The sequence below is a fragment of the Aphis gossypii genome, unplaced genomic scaffold (assembly GCF_020184175.1).
Source record: "Aphis gossypii isolate Hap1 unplaced genomic scaffold, ASM2018417v2 Contig00098, whole genome shotgun sequence".
In the NCBI taxonomy this organism is placed as follows: Eukaryota; Metazoa; Arthropoda; class Insecta; order Hemiptera; family Aphididae; genus Aphis; species Aphis gossypii.
This window is the reverse complement of record NW_026083015.1, coordinates 103,005-121,027: the sequence shown is the minus strand read 5'-3', so window position 1 is coordinate 121,027 and position 18,023 is coordinate 103,005. Positions and strand designations below refer to the sequence as shown.

Below are 18,023 nucleotides of genomic sequence, written 5' to 3'. Positions count from 1 at the left end.
ACGTTTGGACTTACAGAAGCGAAAAAAGGATACTTTCCACATTTTTTCAATACTCCAGAAAATCAATGTTATATAGGACCTTTACCGAACAAATCTTATTACGGCTATAATACTATGACAACGAAACAAAGAACAGCTTTTATAAATTGGCATGGTGAAATGACAAATAACAATTATACATTTAATTTCAAAAAAGAGTTGGAAGAATATTGTAATTCGGACGTTGACATTCTACGAAGAGGATGTTTAGAACTCAGAAAACAATTTTTAGACGTGTGCAACATTGACCCCTTTAAATACATAACCATTGCGAGTGTATGTATGGCAATTTATCGGCAGAGCGACTTGTCCAATTCCACTATAGCAGTCGTTCAAAATGTGAAAAAAGAGAAATTTTCAGACGAATCAATCAAGTGGTTGAAAAGCAAAATATTAAATGGAAATAAAAATATAAAGCATGCATTAAACGGCGGAGAAGCTGTCATATGCGGTACTAAAGTCGACGGTTATGATGTGTCGGAAAAAAAAGTATATCAGTATCATGGATGTTTCTAACATGGCTGTCCGGATTGCTTCAACCCTAATGATACAAACCCCGTTAATAAACACTCCATGACCGATTTATACAACAACACAATTAGACGGACAACTCAATTGAAAGAAAATGGGTACCAAGTTGAAGAAATATGGAGTTGTAAATGGAGAAAGCACGCCGATTATAAACAAATTATGCAATATCCAGATGATGTGATTGAGCCACTAAACCCACGAGATGCGTTTTTCGGAGGAAGAACTAACGCTACAAAATTAATGGTTAAAAATAAAAAAATTAAATACATCGATGTATGCAGTTTATACCCGACAGTAATGCATTATGATAATTACCCCGTCGGCCATCCTAAAAAGATTTTTAATCCATCAATTAAAAAATATTCGGAATCAAATTGGTATGGTTTTATCAAATGCAAATTATTACCACCGACTAATTTATATCATCCCGTACTTCCGATAAATTCTAAAAAATTAGTATTTACACTTTGTAATCAATGTCATCTTGATAAAATTAGACAGTGTACACACAACGCTGATCAGAAGTCACTTACAGGAACTTGGACCACAGACGAAGTGCAAAAAGCTATAGAGAAAGGTTATAAAATACTAAAAATTTATGAAGTGCAACATTTTGAAAAAAAAATCTAATACATTGTTTAAGGAATATATAAAACGATTTTTAAAAATTAAGCTAGAAACTAGCTCTTGGAAAAATGACTATCGAACAGTTAATGATTATATTTTAGCAGTAAAAAATGCAGTGGGAATCGATTTGGATGTAGAAAATATAAAAGAAAATCCTGGATTAAGAGCACTTGCTAAAATATGCCTAAATTCGTTTTGGGGTAAGTTTGGACAAAGACCTAATCAAACAAAAACCGAGATCATATCAAAACCGGACAGATGGTATCAAGTATTGTTGGACAGTAAACTAGAAATTGAAAACATAGTGTTTTTGACGGATGATTTAGTCGAAGTTTCTTATAAACAAATTAACGAATACGTCGGAAACGAGCATAATACCAACATTTACATAGCAGCGTTCACAACATCAAATGCCAGATTAAGATTGTATAACATGTTGGACAATCTCGGTGAGAAAGTAGTGTATTACGACACAGATAGCGTATTTTATATTTTCGATGATGTCGAAGTAAAGACAGGGTGCATGCTAGGTGAATGGACTGATGAACTAGGTCCAGGTGTACATATAACAGACTGGGTGTCGACTGGTCCTAAAAGTATAGCACACACAGATAACGAAAACCGGACAACAACAAAAATAAAATGATTTACACTTAGTTATGAAAATATTCAAAAATTAAATATGGACAGTATGAAGAAAATAATGAACGACGAAATAAAGGAGGTACAACTACAATTTCAACAAATAACCCGAAATTCTAAAACTAAGCAATTAGCAACAACATTTACATCAAAAACTTTCAAAATGGAATACGACAAACGGATGGCTATGTATTCGGAAGGTGACATAATAGAAACGTTACCATGGGGGTACTTGAACAACTAAATGTTAAAAATTATTATACTGTGTACATAATATATATATATATATATATATTCTATAATTTATTGTTATTGTCATGTAAATATCTGTGTGATTTTATTTTTAATAATATTATACCATGTTATATAGAAAAATAATTCAACAATGCTAAAATATTATTATTATTATTATTATTGTTTATTTAATTAATAGAATACAATCTTAAACATTATAAACATACCATTTTTTAAATACTTTATACAATGTACAATTTGAACAACTAAATGTTAAAAAATGTTATACAGTGTACATAATCTTATATATAAAAATGAATCGCAAAATTTGGTAAGCGCATAACTCAACAACGCCTGGACCGATTTCGCTCATTCTTTTTTTGTTTGGGTCGTAATTGTCAGGAGAAGGTTCTTACGGACGAAAAATTTGAGAAAGTTATCGGATTAGAGAAATATGACGAGGTGGTGATGAAATTACAGAGGCGCCATCTATCCAGCAAATAGTCAACTAAATTATTTTTGGTAGTCAATGGCAACCATTTAAATAAAATAAATCATTATTTAAAATGTTTTTAAAAATGCATGCAAATAGACATACAAACAACGCAAATGTTCGCAAATGTTCGTTGAAGTCCAAGGATGGTTTTTACGGCTAGAAAAATTAGAATTATTGCTGGAAAAACCCTAAAAATAGCCCTTTTCTTTTTAAAATAGCCCTTCCTATAATATTATAATATAATACTGATCGTATCCATGGCAACCAACAATCGTGTTTTGTGCAGAGTGTTTAGTTAGTTAGTGTTTGTTTAGTTCGTGATTAGTGAAAAAATAATTTATATTTGATATGCCTCCTATAAGACGAAGCAATTTAGGTAGAAGAACCAGAAATGCTACAAACCAAGCTAATTACCGATCTAATTCACAAACGCGTGAAGCGCGAGCAAGTTTGAATCGAGCTGCTTTTAGTTACGATGTGTCAATTGACTACAGTAACTACCAATGTGTTGTTATTGGTTCTATGAACTCGGTTTGCTCACACTGTAAGGCATTAAAATACAAAAACGAAGCCAATGGATTGTGTTGCGCAAATGGTAAAGTGAAATTGATACCATTGGATCCACCACCAGAACCATTGTACTCATTGGTTTCAGGAATAGGAACAGATTCTATACACTTTTTGACAAATATCCAACAATATAACAATTGCTTTCAAATGACTTCATTTGGGGCAACAAATGTAGTTCGGGAAAATTTTATGCCAACTTTCAAGGTATGTATTATAGCAGTTACTCATAATTATTTTAGCGAACAAAATTTTCTGTCACCAAAGTTAAGATGTGTCACTAATCTTCAATTTCTTAATCATTACGAAATATATCACTTAGTCATCATATTATATTATGGTGTTTCAGTTTCAGTGACACTTTTATTATATTTTATATTTGATAGATATTAGTTAAAACTAAATATATACTTTTTAAGATCAAATATTATTTAAGTTTGATCACCGACAATCCATTAATTTATACCACACCATAATATATTTTTTTTATTTACAGATACAAGGGCAAATATATCATAGAGCAGGTTCACTGTTACCAGTGTCAGATAGCGACAACAAATTCCTGCAAATTTATTTTATGGGCAATTCACCACAAGAAATTGATCTGCGTTGTGCACATAACAATTTAGTAAAGAGGTCTATTGTAGAACAATTACAAACTTTATTTCATCAGCACAATCAATTGATTATATTGTTTAAAACTGCCCTGGATCTGATGCCATCCGATAATCACAAAATTGTAATCAGAGCTGATAAAACACCTGCAGGTCAACATACAAGACGTTTTAATGCACCAACTATTGATGAAGTTGCTATCGTTGTAGTTGGAGAAAACTTGGAATCCCGTGATATTGTTTTACGTCGTCGGAATGATCAATTACAACGTATAAAGGAAACACACCGCTCATATGATGCACTGCAATATCCCATTATATTTTGGCAAGGTGAAGATGGCTACGATTTCTCAATAAAAATGATAAATCCCATTGCAGGTAACTAAAATATTAGTTTAGCTATGGCGATAATATCTCAGTCATTATATTATGTATTTTAATTTTATATTTGAATGTTATTAAAACAAAATCTATTTACAGGTTCTGAAACCAACAAAAAAGTCAGTTCAATGAACTATTATTCATACCGCCTAATGATTCGGGAAAATGAAGATAATCACATATTGAAATGTCGGCGATTATATCACAAATATGTTGTTGACATGTATGTTAAAATTGAAACGGAAAGATTAACATTCATCAGGTTGAATCAAACCAAACTCCGATCTGAAGAGTATATTCACCTTCGAGATGCGATTAATACTGATGGAAATGCACAGAATGTCGGTCGGATGACTATTCTTCCAGCAACATACATCGGAAGCCCTCGGCATATGCACGAATATGCTCAAGATGCCATGTCGTATGTTCGTCATTATGGTACAGCAGATTTTCATCACATTTACATGCAATCCGCAATGGATAGAAATCAATCAGGAGTTATTCTCTGGGCAATCACCCATTGATCGTCATGATATTACAGCCAGAGTCTTTAGACAAAAGTTGAAATCTTTAATGGATTTCATCGTAAAACATAATGTGTTTGGTGAGACACGCTGCTGGATGTATTCTGTGGAGTGGCAGAAACGAGGATTGCCACATGCACACATTTTGATTTGGTTGGTTGAAAATATAAGGCCAAATGAAGTTGATGCAGTGATATCAGCTGAAATCCCTAATGTACAAGTAGATCCTGGATTGCATGAGGTAGTTATCAAAAACATGATACATGGTCCCTGTGGAACTCTTAATCAAAATTCACCGTGTATGATGGATGGTAAATGTTCAAAACGATATCCACGGACATTAATATCGGAAACAATTACTGGTAATGACGGTTATCCATTGTATCGTCGCAGATCGACAGCAGACAATGAAAATCAACAATTGTCAAATTAAATCAACAAGATATTGAAATAGATAATCGTTGGATTGTTCCTATTCACCCATTTTATCAAAGACATCAAAGACACATCAACGTTGAATCTTGCCATTCAGTGATCTATTAAATACATTTGCAAATATGTAATACAATACATGTATTAATATATAACACGGTATAATGTTAATAAAAACAAAATCAACAGATATTTACATGCCTTAACAATAAATTATAGAATATATATTAATACTAGCTGACCCGACACCGGCGTTGCCCGTGTGTTACTTTCTTTTTTTGCATTTTCGTATGCCGTGTGTTAATTTTTAATTTAATCTTATTGATAGTGCTAATATTACGTCGAATTCACGACGAAAGATTTGTAATGTGGCAGTTTTTGTGCCTACGTATTTTAAAAAATTCTCCTGAACAGAACCGTCACCCTGGTGATAGGGCGTTGTGAATAAAAAATAATTAAATAAAACATATATAATGATTTAAAAGTAAGTAGTTATAGTTTTAACTGTTATAGTTTTATTTAATTATTTTTTATTCACAACGCCCTATCACCAGGGTGACGGTTCTGTCATGATTTAAAAGTAAGTAATCGCTTTATTGTTAATCATGTGAATCATAATTATTATTATTATCATTGTAGTACTTTGTGGTATACGATGTTTCTTGTTTGATTACCTGGCGCATAGATAAACAAATCTGATGGTTTTCCAACACGGGAACAGGCAACATACAATTGACCATGTGAGAAACATGGGTTTTCTAGATTAATACCACAAACACTTAATGATTGCCCCTGTGACTTGTTTATAGTCATAGCAAAAGCAAGACGCACTGGAAACTGTAGTCGTTTAAACTCAAATGGCACATCAGTCGGAATCATTGGGATGCGCGGTATGAGAACATCTTCTCCTTTATACTTTCCTTTGAGTATAGTTGCTTCTATCACATTGTTTAGTAATTTTTTTATCGCTAACCGTGTACCGTTGCAAAGACGCGGTTGGTTGATATTTCGCAACATTATAACCACCGATCCAACCTTTAATTGAAGATTGTGAGGTGGCAATCCTGGCAAATCCAGCGAGTTTAAAAATTCCGGTGGATAGTTGACTACATCATCTTGATTAGTAGCCGAATCAACTGATTTATATATCATCAATTCGCCTGTAATTTGTTCTTGAATTTTGAAATTTAATTCATTTACATCTATGTTTTTTGCAGCCAGTATAGCTCGTTCGCTCAACCAATCATGGTTTCTGTAATTTTGAGAAACATCTGGAAACACCTTCTGAATAAGTTCATCTTTTGATCGAGTTAACTGACAAAAACTTAGAGGAAAGTTAATGCAGCCAGTCAACATGTCTATAGGAAATTGCCATTACCAATGTCAATGAGTTGTTTAGAGAATATGTTTCCAGATTGGTCATTTTGCAACTCGACACGCATATTCTTGCTTAAATGAAGTACTTTGACATGTTTCCACAAACTGGAGGACTTTAGACATGCATTGAGTTCATCAGCTGGCGTTGATCGTGGAATCACCGGCAATGTTTGACGAAAATCTCCTGCTAATAAAATCATTGCACCACCAAATCGGTTATTATTGCTCCGTAGATCTTTTAAGGTTCTGTCCAAAGCCTCCAAAGATTTTTTATGTGCCATCGTGCATTCATCCCAAACAATCAATTTACATTGCTGCAAAACCTTTGCCATTGCAGAGTTCTTCGAAACGTTGCAGGTTGGAGTTTCATTGCTATGCATATTTAATGGCAATTTTAGTGCTGAATGGGCTGTTCGACCACCTTCAAGCAAAGTTGCTGCGATTCCCGACGAAGCGAGTGCAAGTGCAATTTTATTTTGTGAGCGAATTGTTGCTAATATTAATGAAATCAAAAAAGTTTTTCCTGTACCACCAGGTGCATCTAAGAAGTAAATCCCTCCAGTTTCATCATTTGTTACTTTCATAAGAGTTTCAAATACATACTTCTGTTGTTCATTTAACAGTGGAAGATTTGTTTGAATTAATTCTTTCAAATCGTTGAGATCATACAGTCTTTCTCGATGCAACTCTTGGTTAAAAGCGTCATGCATTGGACGATTGGGCGCGGTCAGGCCTAATTGAATTAATAGTTTGTTTGACATTATCAAGCACATGTCCTCAATTGAAATCAATGCTTCATTGTAAATTTCTTCACTGATTTGTATATTTGGATTTCCCATTCTATTCTGTATTTGATACAAAATATCATCACACATATAATCTTTGTACTTGATCCACAAATCAATTGGGTTTGATGGGAAGCATGTAGATATGATTATAGAAAACAATGTTCGTATTTGATGAGCGTGTGATGATATTACAGCATCATTGAGAGTTTGATCCCAATGAGCGTCATTTTCAAGCAATTGCAAACGTTGACAGGCTTCTCTGTAGGATACACACAATTCACCATCAACAGTTCGTAACTGTTGGAATGATGTTGGGCCACGTACATTGACTAATAGCAGTCGTAAGTAAAAACATTCATCATTGCTTGGATGTACTGAATAAATCCGGCCAATCGCATCGGTGGAATATACATCTGTATATCCTGGAACTGGTTTTCCTTGTTTCCGTCGTATAAATCTCCTTGAGGATTGATTCCAGGTATAATATTTTGGCATTTCAGAATATAGCAATGTTTGTGCGAAATCATCGTTTTGGCATGTCTCAAAAAAACTGGTTAATGTAGTAGATGGTGGCTGAGCAGCTCTTTGTACTGCGTTCTGTGCTGTAAAATACACTCTTTGTCCATTTTCTAAATGCACAGCTAAGTGAACAACAGAAGGGTGTCTCTCATGAATAGGAAAAGAAAATATTCGCCAAACTGCTTCATTACTACTGACATAGCGGCCCATTTGGTATTGGGTAACTTCATCATTGGAATTCTCTGCACCAATTCCAATCACAGCCATATCACTCCCTTTGGCTACATATTTGCAAATGTATTTAATAGATTTCACTGAATGGCAAGATTCAACGTTGATGTGTGCTTTGAATGTCTTTGATAAAATGGGTGAATATGGAACAATCCAACGATTATCTATTTCAATATCTTGTTGATTTAATTTGACAATTGTTGATTTTCCATTGTCTGCTGTCGATCTGCGACGATACAATGGATAACCGTCATTACCAGTAATTGTTTCCGATATTAATGTCCGTGGATATCGTTTTGAACATTTACCATCCATCATACACGGTGAATTTTGATTAAGAGTTCCACAGGGACCATGTATCATGTTTTTGATAACTACCTCATGCAATCCAGGATCTACTTGTACATTAGGGATTTCAGCTGATATCACTGCATCAACTTCATTTGGCCTTATATTTTCAACCAACCAAATCAAAATGTGTGCATGTGGCAATCCTCGTTTCTGCCACTCCACAGAATACATCCAGCAGCGTGTCTCACCAAACACATTATGTTTTACGATGAAATCCATTAAAGATTTCAACTTTTGTCTAAAGACTCTGGCTGTAATATCATGACGATCAATGGGTGATTGCCCAGAGAATAACTCCTGATTGATTTCTATCCATTGCGGATTGCATGTAAATGTGATGAACAAATCTGCTGTACCATAATGACGAACATACGACATGGCATCTTGAGCATATTCGTGCATATGCCGAGGGCTTCCGATGTATGTTGCTGGAAGAATAGTCATCCGACCGACATTCTGTGCATTTCCATCAGTATTAATCGCATCTCGAAGGTGAATATACTCTTCAGATCGGAGTTTGGTTTGATTCAACCTGATGAATGTTAATCTTTCCGTTTCAATTTTAACATACATGTCAACAACATATTTGTGATATAATCGCCGACATTTCAATATGTGATTATCTTCATTTTCCCGAATCATTAGGCGGTATGAATAATAGTTCATTGAACTGACTTTTTTGTTGGTTTCAGAACCTGTAAATAGATTTTGTTTTAATAACATTCAAATATAAAATTAAAATACATAATATAATGACTGAGATATTATCGCCATAGCTAAACTAATATTTTAGTTACCTGCAATGGGATTTATCATTTTTATTGAGAAATCGTAGCCATCTTCACCTTGCCAAAATATAATGGGATATTGCAGTGCATCATATGAGCGGTGTGTTTCCTTTATACGTTGTAATTGATCATTCCGACGACGTAAAACAATATCACGGGATTCCAAGTTTTCTCCAACTACAACGATAGCAACTTCATCAATAGTTGGTGCATTAAAACGTCTTGTATGTTGACCTGCAGGTGTTTTATCAGCTCTGATTACAATTTTGTGATTATCGGATGGCATCAGATCCAGGGCAGTTTTAAACAATATAATCAATTGATTGTGCTGATGAAATAAAGTTTGTAATTGTTCTACAATAGACCTCTTTACTAAATTGTTATGTGCACAACGCAGATCAATTTCTTGTGGTGAATTGCCCATAAAATAAATTTGCAGGAATTTGTTGTCGCTATCTGACACTGGTAACAGTGAACCTGCTCTATGATATATTTGCCCTTGTATCTGTAAATAAAAAAAATATATTATGGTGTGGTATAAATTAATGGATTGTCGGTGATCAAACTTAAATAATATTTGATCTTAAAAAGTATATATTTAGTTTTAACTAATATCTATCAAATATAAAAATAATAAAAGTGTCACTGAAACTGAAACACCATAATATAATATGATGACTAAGTGATATATTTCGTAATGATTAAGAATTGAAGATTAGTGACACATCTTAACTTTGGTGACAGAAAATTTTGTTCGCTAAAATAATTATGAGTAACTGCTATAATACATACCTTGAAAGTTGGCATAAAATTTTCCCGAACTACATTTGTTGCCCCAAATGAAGTCATTTGAAAGCAATTGTTATATTGTTGGATATTTGTCAAAAAGTGTATAGAATCTGTTCCTATTCCTGAAACCAATGAGTACAATGGTTCTGGTGGTGGATCCAATGGTATCAATTTCACTTTACCATTTGCGCAACACAATCCATTGGCTTCGTTTTTGTATTTTAATGCCTTACAGTGTGAGCAAACCGAGTTCATAGAACCAATAACAACACATTGGTAGTTACTGTAGTCAATTGACACATCGTAACTAAAAGCAGCTCGATTCAAACTTGCTCGCGCTTCACGCGTTTGTGAATTAGATCGGTAATTAGCTTGGTTTGTAGCATTTCTGGTTCTTCTACCTAAATTGCTTCGTCTTATAGGAGGCATATCAAATATAAATTATTTTTTCACTAATCACGAACTAAACAAACACTAACTAACTAAACACTCTGCACAAAACACGATTGTTGGTTGCCATGGATACGATCAGTATTATATTATAAATATTATAGGAAGGGCTATTTTAAAAAGAAAAGGGCTATTTTTAGGGTTTTTCCAGCAATAATTCTAATTTTTCTAGCCGTAAAAACCATCCTTGGACTTCAACGAACATTTGCGAACATTTGCGTTGTTTGTATGTCTATTTGCATGCATTTTTAAAAACATTTTAAATTAATGATTTATTTTATTTAAATGGTTGCCATTGACTACCAAAAATAATTTAGTTGACTATTTGCTGGATAGATGGCGCCTCTGTAATTTCATCACCACCTCGTCATATTTCTCTAATCCGATAACTTTCTCAAATTTTTCGTCCGTAAGAACCTTCTCCTGACAATTACGACCCAAACAAAAAAAGAATGAGCGAAATCGGTCCAGGCGTTGTTGAGTTATGCGCTTACCAAATTTTGCGATTCATTTTTATATAAGATTATGAGATGTTAAACCCTATCATTAAAAAAAATTATATCTGATACCCTTCTTTCGTATAATTTTTTTCGATTAAATAATCATTAGGAAATTGTTTTAGATATTTCTTCGTGTTAAAAACAACCGGCTATGGTTCATAATGATAATCGTGTAATGATAGTGGGTGGTTTTTTTTTTTATTTTTACTATTGTGAATATTTCTGTTGACCAATTAGTAAAACCTTTTGTAAAAAACTCCTTTCTGAGTGCTTATATAAAAACTTTTTCTCCAACAGAAATTTTATTTTCCTATTAACGATTGTGCGTTGTTTCAAAGTCACTAGTGCAGGATTTTCTTCCGCCTGGACTGGTGTCATCCCGATCGTTCTATGTTTTTGATTGTTGTAATTATCTATCAGGATGGGTAAAATAGATAACCATTATGTAAACCTGAGCAGTAAACTCTCTATACATGTGTTTTAAAGTTTGGTTAAACTTTCTACAAAACAAGCTTTCGTCGTTGAATATGTGCTATCTTTTTTTATATTATGCTTTGTCATTAACATGTCAAATTTCAAATTGTAAAATTGTTTTCCATTATCTACCTGCAGCAGTTTAGGCGATCTACTTATAAGTATTTTTGACATGGCATCGGTCACTTCACAAGCCGTTTTTGTTTTTAATGGAATAGCCCAGACGAATTTCGTGAAGCAGTCAATCACACAGAGAATATACTTGTATCCATTGTTTTTCTTTGAAAGTGGTATAATCTCGACCAAGTCTGCCTGCCATAAATCGTTTTTTCCGTACACATTTACTGTTCGTCTAGTATAATTTTTCCTAGCCGGTCTGTGAAGTTCGATTGCTATATCACGTTTAGACATTAGGTATTTTCTTTGTATACCGGATTCATAGAGTTCTTCAAAAATAGATAATATTTCGTTTGAAACTCCGGTGTTTCCCGCAGATTGAGAGGCTAAAAGAAGTCTTAATCTATCAACCAACTCATTCGGATCATTCCAATATACTAAATTATGCGTTTGTAATTGCACACCGGTCCCCGAGGAAAATAGCTTACAAATAATTTGTTTATACTTTGCACCACCTTGCTTAATTTTTGTACCATCCAGCGTTAAATGTGCCGATGTTTGAATAAGTATTGATTTATATGTATTTAAATCACTATCAGTATATTGCATTGGATATCTAGAAAACAATAACTCAACAAGCCCCGGTGTTAGCTGATAAGATGAATCATTGATAATTATTTCATTGTTTTTAAATTTTACTTCTTCATGACCTAATTTAATAACACCATCAGATTTTTTCTTGGACCATATATTTTATCTTTCTCACATTCTTCTAATGACCGGTAAGTTCCCGTCCGATTATCGGTAGCTAAATCTTCAATTGCATTCGAAATGTCATTATCATTACCTGCTTCGGAAGTTTGTGGTGTTGGCGATTGTTATGTAATTTGTTCAGAGGCTCGATTATTGGTTTAAATGTTTGTGATACATAAGATTGAATGTCGGCATCACCTCTTTTTAATGCTTCAAATTTACATTTAATGTTTTCCTTAGCAATAACTAATTCGTTCAACACTGTACTATCGTCTTCCATGGTTAATATCGTACTATAGTGTTTTATATAACGACAAACGTGTCAAAACCGTGTCGATATCGTCCGTTGTCACGTTCACAGTCCTTACTTATTACGACGAAATTGAATCTCCCCTTACTCCAACACAAAGTACAAAACTCTTTAAACTCGGGATAATTCATATCACCAGAGCAGTGTTCCATGTAAACGTGTTTTAAATTAGTCTCATCTTGCTTGAATAATATTATCATGTTGCTATTATCTCGAATAAGTTGTTTTGGTATGCGTACGAATGATTGCGCCAGATAGAACACATCAATGTTGTTATGTCTACAGCGCGTGTAGTAAGAACGTACAATATTCTGATTTTCACATAAAATATCGTCAAATATAAAAACAGAATCTGGTAATGCTTTTTCTGGTGGGATAACCTCATCGTTTTCATGAAAAGTGAATAACTGTACTCCGTCCACATCTTTTAAAATTTTACAAAGCATTTTATATTTAGGTTGATCGAGTGTTTTCGAGTATATATAAACGTTATGAAATCGTATACCATTGATATTAGTCAATAAGGCATAAATTAAATTCGTTTTACCACATCCAGAAGGACCAACAACTAAAGCACGACAGGTATTTGGTAAAAGCGCTCCATGTCTTGATTCACGAGTCGTAGGTGGGTCGATATTTTCCACTGTAAGTTTTATTTGTTGATCTACAAACTTCATTATAATATAATGATTATGTATAAATAGCTGTGTAATCTTTGTAATCTGACCATTACACGATGTCACCCGTTCGAAGAAACAACAAGAATAAAGGCGGAGGTATAATTAACACTCTTATAAATAAATTACCACTTGAACTTCATTTACCAGGGAATTATAAACTCTACCACACACACACACACATAAACTAACAATATCACTTTACAAGTTTATAGTGTTTTTATTTATCATTTTAGGTTATCAGTACTGCGGTCCGGGGACAAAATTAAGAAAACGGTTGGATCGTGGTGATAAAGGTATCAATCCTTTAGATTCGGCGTGTAAAGAACACGATATCGCTTATGATCACAGCAAATCTTTGACAGATCGTCAAAAAGCAGATTATATATTAGAAAATAGGGCTTGGAATAGATTCAAGTCAAAAGACTCAAATTTAAAAGAAAAGGCTGCAGCGTGGTTAGTCACAACGGGCATGAAGGCAAAACGTAAAATTGGTGCAGGATGTGGATTCAAAGCTACAATAAAGGCGGCTAAAAATGTACTCAAAAAAAATATTAATGAAAAAAACCTGATGAAATTAACAAAAAAATGTGTTGCGGCAGCTAAAAAAATATTCCGTAAAAACGGCAAGAAATCTCGAGTACCTCGTGTCATACCTATACCGAAAACTGGTGGTATGTTACCGTTGATACCAATTTTTGCTGGCTTATCTGCACTCGGAGCGCTAACAGGTGGCATTGCTAACGTTGTAAAAACCGTTAGTGAATTTAATAGAAATGAACCTTCGCATTTGGGCAGAGCATTATATCTCGCACCTAATAAAGGCGGCACGTATAAAATAGAGAAAGAAAAAGGACTATATCTCGCTCCACACGGAGGTGGTTCGTATAAAAGAAAGGGTACCCGTAAATCTTTAAAGAAAACTCCAAATCTGCAAAAAAACTAATTTCTACGTTACCCAAAAGAGCTCTGTATGATTACGAAATTATAAAACATGCGCGCATAATGAAAATACCTCATTTCATCGGAGTGTTTTCTAGAGATAGGTTACCTCCACGACCAAAGCATAAAGAATCAGCGGTTATCAATTTGGACATTGAAAAAAGTACAGGAACTCATTGGGTAGCGTATAAAAAAATTGGAAAACAAGTTACATACTACGACAGTTTTGGTAATCTACCGCCTCCACTAGAACTACAGTCGTACCTCAGTGGATGTAACATACAGTATAATTACACTAGGCATCAACGTTATAACACATTTAATTGCCGGCATTTGTGTTTGAAATTTTTATCAAGTACACGATAACATTAAATGGTAATTCCAAGGAAATGTCATGTGATGTTTTTCCACCGTTAGAAGTAAAAAATACATCGCAGCTATGTCTTTTAAGTCTGCAAACACATAATTCTATACCAAACATAGAACCGGATTGTAATACGATAGGATTTCGCAATTCGCTCGGCAAATGTGTAAATGTAACTATACCAACGGGATCATATGAAATAATTAATTTGGAGTTAACGATTCAAAAACTCTTACCAAATCATGTTACTTTGTTTCAACTCAAGGCTGATAGCAGCACATTAAAATGTTCAATGACGTGTAGTCATGATATTGATTTCACGATTGAACATAATATATCCAAAATATTAGGTTTTGAAAATAAGTTTACTCTGAAAACACAAAGCATGAATCTGAACGGATAGTTAACATAATGAAAGTTAACTGTATAAAAATAGATTGCAATCTAATTTTGGTTCATTCAGTAATGGTATACCGAGCCAGACGATACACGAGTTTTCCCGTCTTCGCCGCCTGGACATAAAATCATTGAAGTTCCAAAACATTTAGTTTTCTACCGGCTTAATTCCACGTCTATAAGTAAAGTAAATATAGTGCTAAGAGATCAAGATAATAACTTAATCAATTTAAGAGGGGAGCCAATCACAATTCGTTTACAAATTAAACATAAAAATGGCTATTAAGTTCAACAGTTATATAAAAAGAAATGTTATCAAGAAAATCAATAGTTCTACTAGCAAGATTAAAACGTCAAGACGTACACCGATTGTAAAGAACCTAACCAAAAACAATCTATCATTTTTACGCTCTTTAAAAGTTCTATAATCATGGATGAAATGTATTTGGACGTAGCTGGCGGATATGAAGAAGATTGCAAAATAACTCAAATGCAGTACCACTCTTTCCTTCCGTATTCGACTAAAGCTTTATCCAATAACGATGAAATTAGAATATCTATTCAAAATATGGACGCTTACACTTGCCTTGCGAGAGCTATCTTTACATTGAAGGTAAATAAATATACCTGCAGATATTACAGCAGAGAAGGGTGAATTCAACTTTACAAATAATGGCTTAGCATTTTTATTTTCTGAAATCTGATATGAAATTAACGGAGTGGAAATACAAAAATTAAAATCTACTGGAATATCTTCGAGTCTTAAAGGTTTTTGCTCGCACACTCCGAGTGAATTGAACAATCTATAGTCTATTCAAAATGAGACCGGACCTCGGCGGCGACCAGTTTTCGTTCGCGACGGACCTCCCACACCATAGATCACGTGACCATAGCTCCGGCCGCCTGTGCGTTCCGTGCGAGGTGCATGTGCGTACGCGCGTCATGCGTCGTTTTATATAAGAAAAATGTTCTATAGAAAAAAAATGTATAGCTCGGTATTGTGTGTAGATACTTCGTGCATTTTTGAAATTCTAGGTAGCAGCTGGACACTCACGACAGCTGCTCTGCACATATGCCTATTATATCAATGTAACATGTAAGATTTAACGAATTCAACGCATTTGTGCTCCTCTCTCCGTGTCGACGCCTGCTTGAAAATACGCTCCGTGATTTTTACCCGTGTTTTTTTGTTTTCTTGATCGTTTTCGTACGTTTTTTTAAACTTTTCGTTTTACAAATTCACTATGTGTGATCGTGTGGATATGGTTCTGAATTGGACAACGTGGAGAAAACTATGTCACCTAAAAAAAGAAATATTCCAGGAAAAGTGAGTAAAATATTATAAATTAATAATATCGGTACTGTAATAATACACGTTTAATTTTTATGATTTTTATTTCACCGGCATTTCGAAATTTTGTTTATACGAATTTTGATTTTCGAAATTAAAAATACGGAATAGATATATAACATACTTCCCAAAATAATATAAGTTTGACCAAATTAAATATAAATTTGTTTTTTAGATGATATGGAGCCGTCAGAAGACCATGATTATCAACATTTATAAGGACATGAAATTGAAGTCTCCGAGTAAGCCGTACAAGGAAATGATGGTTGAAATTTCAAATATCACAGGTATTGGTCGCAATTCGATAGTTTCAATTATTTCCGAATACAAAAAAAACCGGAACTGTTACGTCTCCTAATAAGACACGTAATAAGAAATGTCTGTTCGATAGCATTGACGACTTAGATCGTAATGCACTTCGTCAAAAAGTTCATTCCTTTTGGTTGAGAAAAGAAATACCAACCATCGACAAAATTTTGCATGCGGTGAATGAAGATCCTGCCCTTCCCGATTTCAAACGCACTTCGTTGTATTCGTTGATAAAGAAATTGGACTTCGTCTTCACCAAGAGGAAAAGATGCAGCGTGTTGACGGAGCGAGAAGATCTGTTGGTTTGGCGTCAGAATTATTTGTACGATGTACGTAAATATAGAGAAGAAGGTCGTACCGTCTACTATCTAGACGAAACGTGGCTAAATGCAGGTGATTGTGTTGACAAAGTATGGGTCGACCAGACAATTCGGTCAAAACATGACGCTTTTAACAAAGGTCTGACAACAGGTGTTACGAACCCGACTGGCAAGGGCAAACGTTTGATAATTGTACACATTGGCTCGCACAAAGGTTTTGTAGATGGTGGTCTGTTATTTTTTGAATCAAAAAAAAATAGTGCAGACTACCATGACGAAATGAATGGTGACAACTTCCACGAATGGTTTAAGTCAATTCTTCCACGCCTTGATCCAAACTCGGTAATTGTGATGGACAATGCCCCGTATCACTCGGTCAGGACAGAGAAAATACCGACATCCAGCACAAAAAAAGAAGACATTATATCGTGGTTAATTTCAAAAAACGTTGTCATTGACCAAAAAATGTTTAAGCCACAATTACTGGCGAAGGTCAAAGAAATAAAGGGGCAGTATATGTCATATGTTGTCGACAATATGGCCAAAGACGCCGGGCATAATGTATTGAGATTACCACCCTACCATTGCGAATTGAACCCGATAGAATTGGCATGGGCAATGGTTAAGGGCTACGTCAAACAGCACAATACGACATACAAAATCGATGACGTTAAGCTCCTTCTGAACACGGCAATTGAACGGGTCACCAGCGAAAATTGGCAAAATTTTCTTCAACATGTTAAAACAGAGGAGGATAAAATGACAGAAGTAGACGAAAATATGGATGCAATTATAGACAATTTAGAACCCTGTGTCCTCACCATAACAGGCGATACTTCCAATTCTGACGATGACTTGTAATTATTTCCATGATATATTTTGTACATAATAATTATTTATAAATATTTTTTTGCCAATCATTTTTAAACTGTAGATATTTGTGTAATTTTTATTTGTATAAGTGACTGAATGTATTATAATGTTTTTATACAATTGTAATTTATGCATAACTGACGTATACTCAGCTTTTTGTTGAGTATTAATTAAATTAAACTAACCTATGTAATGTTTATAAAAAAACAATACTTTAATTACATACTTAATCTTTATATTATACGTTGCATTTATTA

The 18,023-nt window shown here is 34.1% G+C and overlaps 5 protein-coding genes across 5 annotated transcripts; 3 read left to right on the top strand and 2 right to left on the bottom strand.

Annotated features, from left to right (window-relative positions):
• Positions 1–2,807: 2,807 nt before the first annotated feature.
• On the top strand, positions 2,808–4,655 carry LOC126553222 (uncharacterized). Its single transcript, XM_050208380.1, has 3 exons — positions 2,808–3,343; positions 3,633–4,128; positions 4,231–4,655. The coding sequence occupies exons 1-3, from the start codon at positions 2,918–2,920 to the stop codon at positions 4,653–4,655; spliced, it is 1,347 nt and encodes a 448-aa protein (XP_050064337.1). The 5' UTR covers positions 2,808–2,917.
• Positions 4,656–5,680: 1,025 nt separating this feature from the next.
• LOC126553224 (ATP-dependent DNA helicase pif1-like) lies at positions 5,681–6,451 on the bottom strand. The gene has a single exon (XM_050208381.1). The coding sequence runs from the start codon at positions 6,441–6,443 to the stop codon at positions 5,718–5,720; it is 726 nt and encodes a 241-aa protein (XP_050064338.1). The 5' UTR covers positions 6,444–6,451; the 3' UTR covers positions 5,681–5,717.
• LOC126553221 (uncharacterized) lies at positions 6,446–10,884 on the bottom strand. Its single transcript, XM_050208379.1, has 3 exons — positions 9,934–10,884; positions 9,151–9,646; positions 6,446–9,048 (listed from the first exon to the last, which is right to left on the bottom strand). The coding sequence occupies exons 1-3, from the start codon at positions 10,357–10,359 to the stop codon at positions 6,446–6,448; spliced, it is 3,525 nt and encodes a 1,174-aa protein (XP_050064336.1). The 5' UTR covers positions 10,360–10,884.
• A 2,386-nt stretch (positions 10,885–13,270) lies between these two features.
• Positions 13,271–14,157, top strand: LOC126553220 (uncharacterized). Its single transcript, XM_050208378.1, has 3 exons — positions 13,271–13,359; positions 13,446–13,749; positions 13,843–14,157. The coding sequence occupies exons 1-3, from the start codon at positions 13,271–13,273 to the stop codon at positions 14,155–14,157; spliced, it is 708 nt and encodes a 235-aa protein (XP_050064335.1).
• A 1,186-nt stretch (positions 14,158–15,343) lies between these two features.
• LOC126553219 (uncharacterized) lies at positions 15,344–17,754 on the top strand. Its single transcript, XM_050208377.1, has 3 exons — positions 15,344–15,526; positions 16,440–16,551; positions 16,670–17,754. Exons 1-3 carry the CDS (start codon positions 15,344–15,346, stop codon positions 17,752–17,754), a joined length of 1,380 nt encoding a protein of 459 aa, XP_050064334.1.
• Positions 17,755–18,023: the final 269 nt, after the last annotated feature.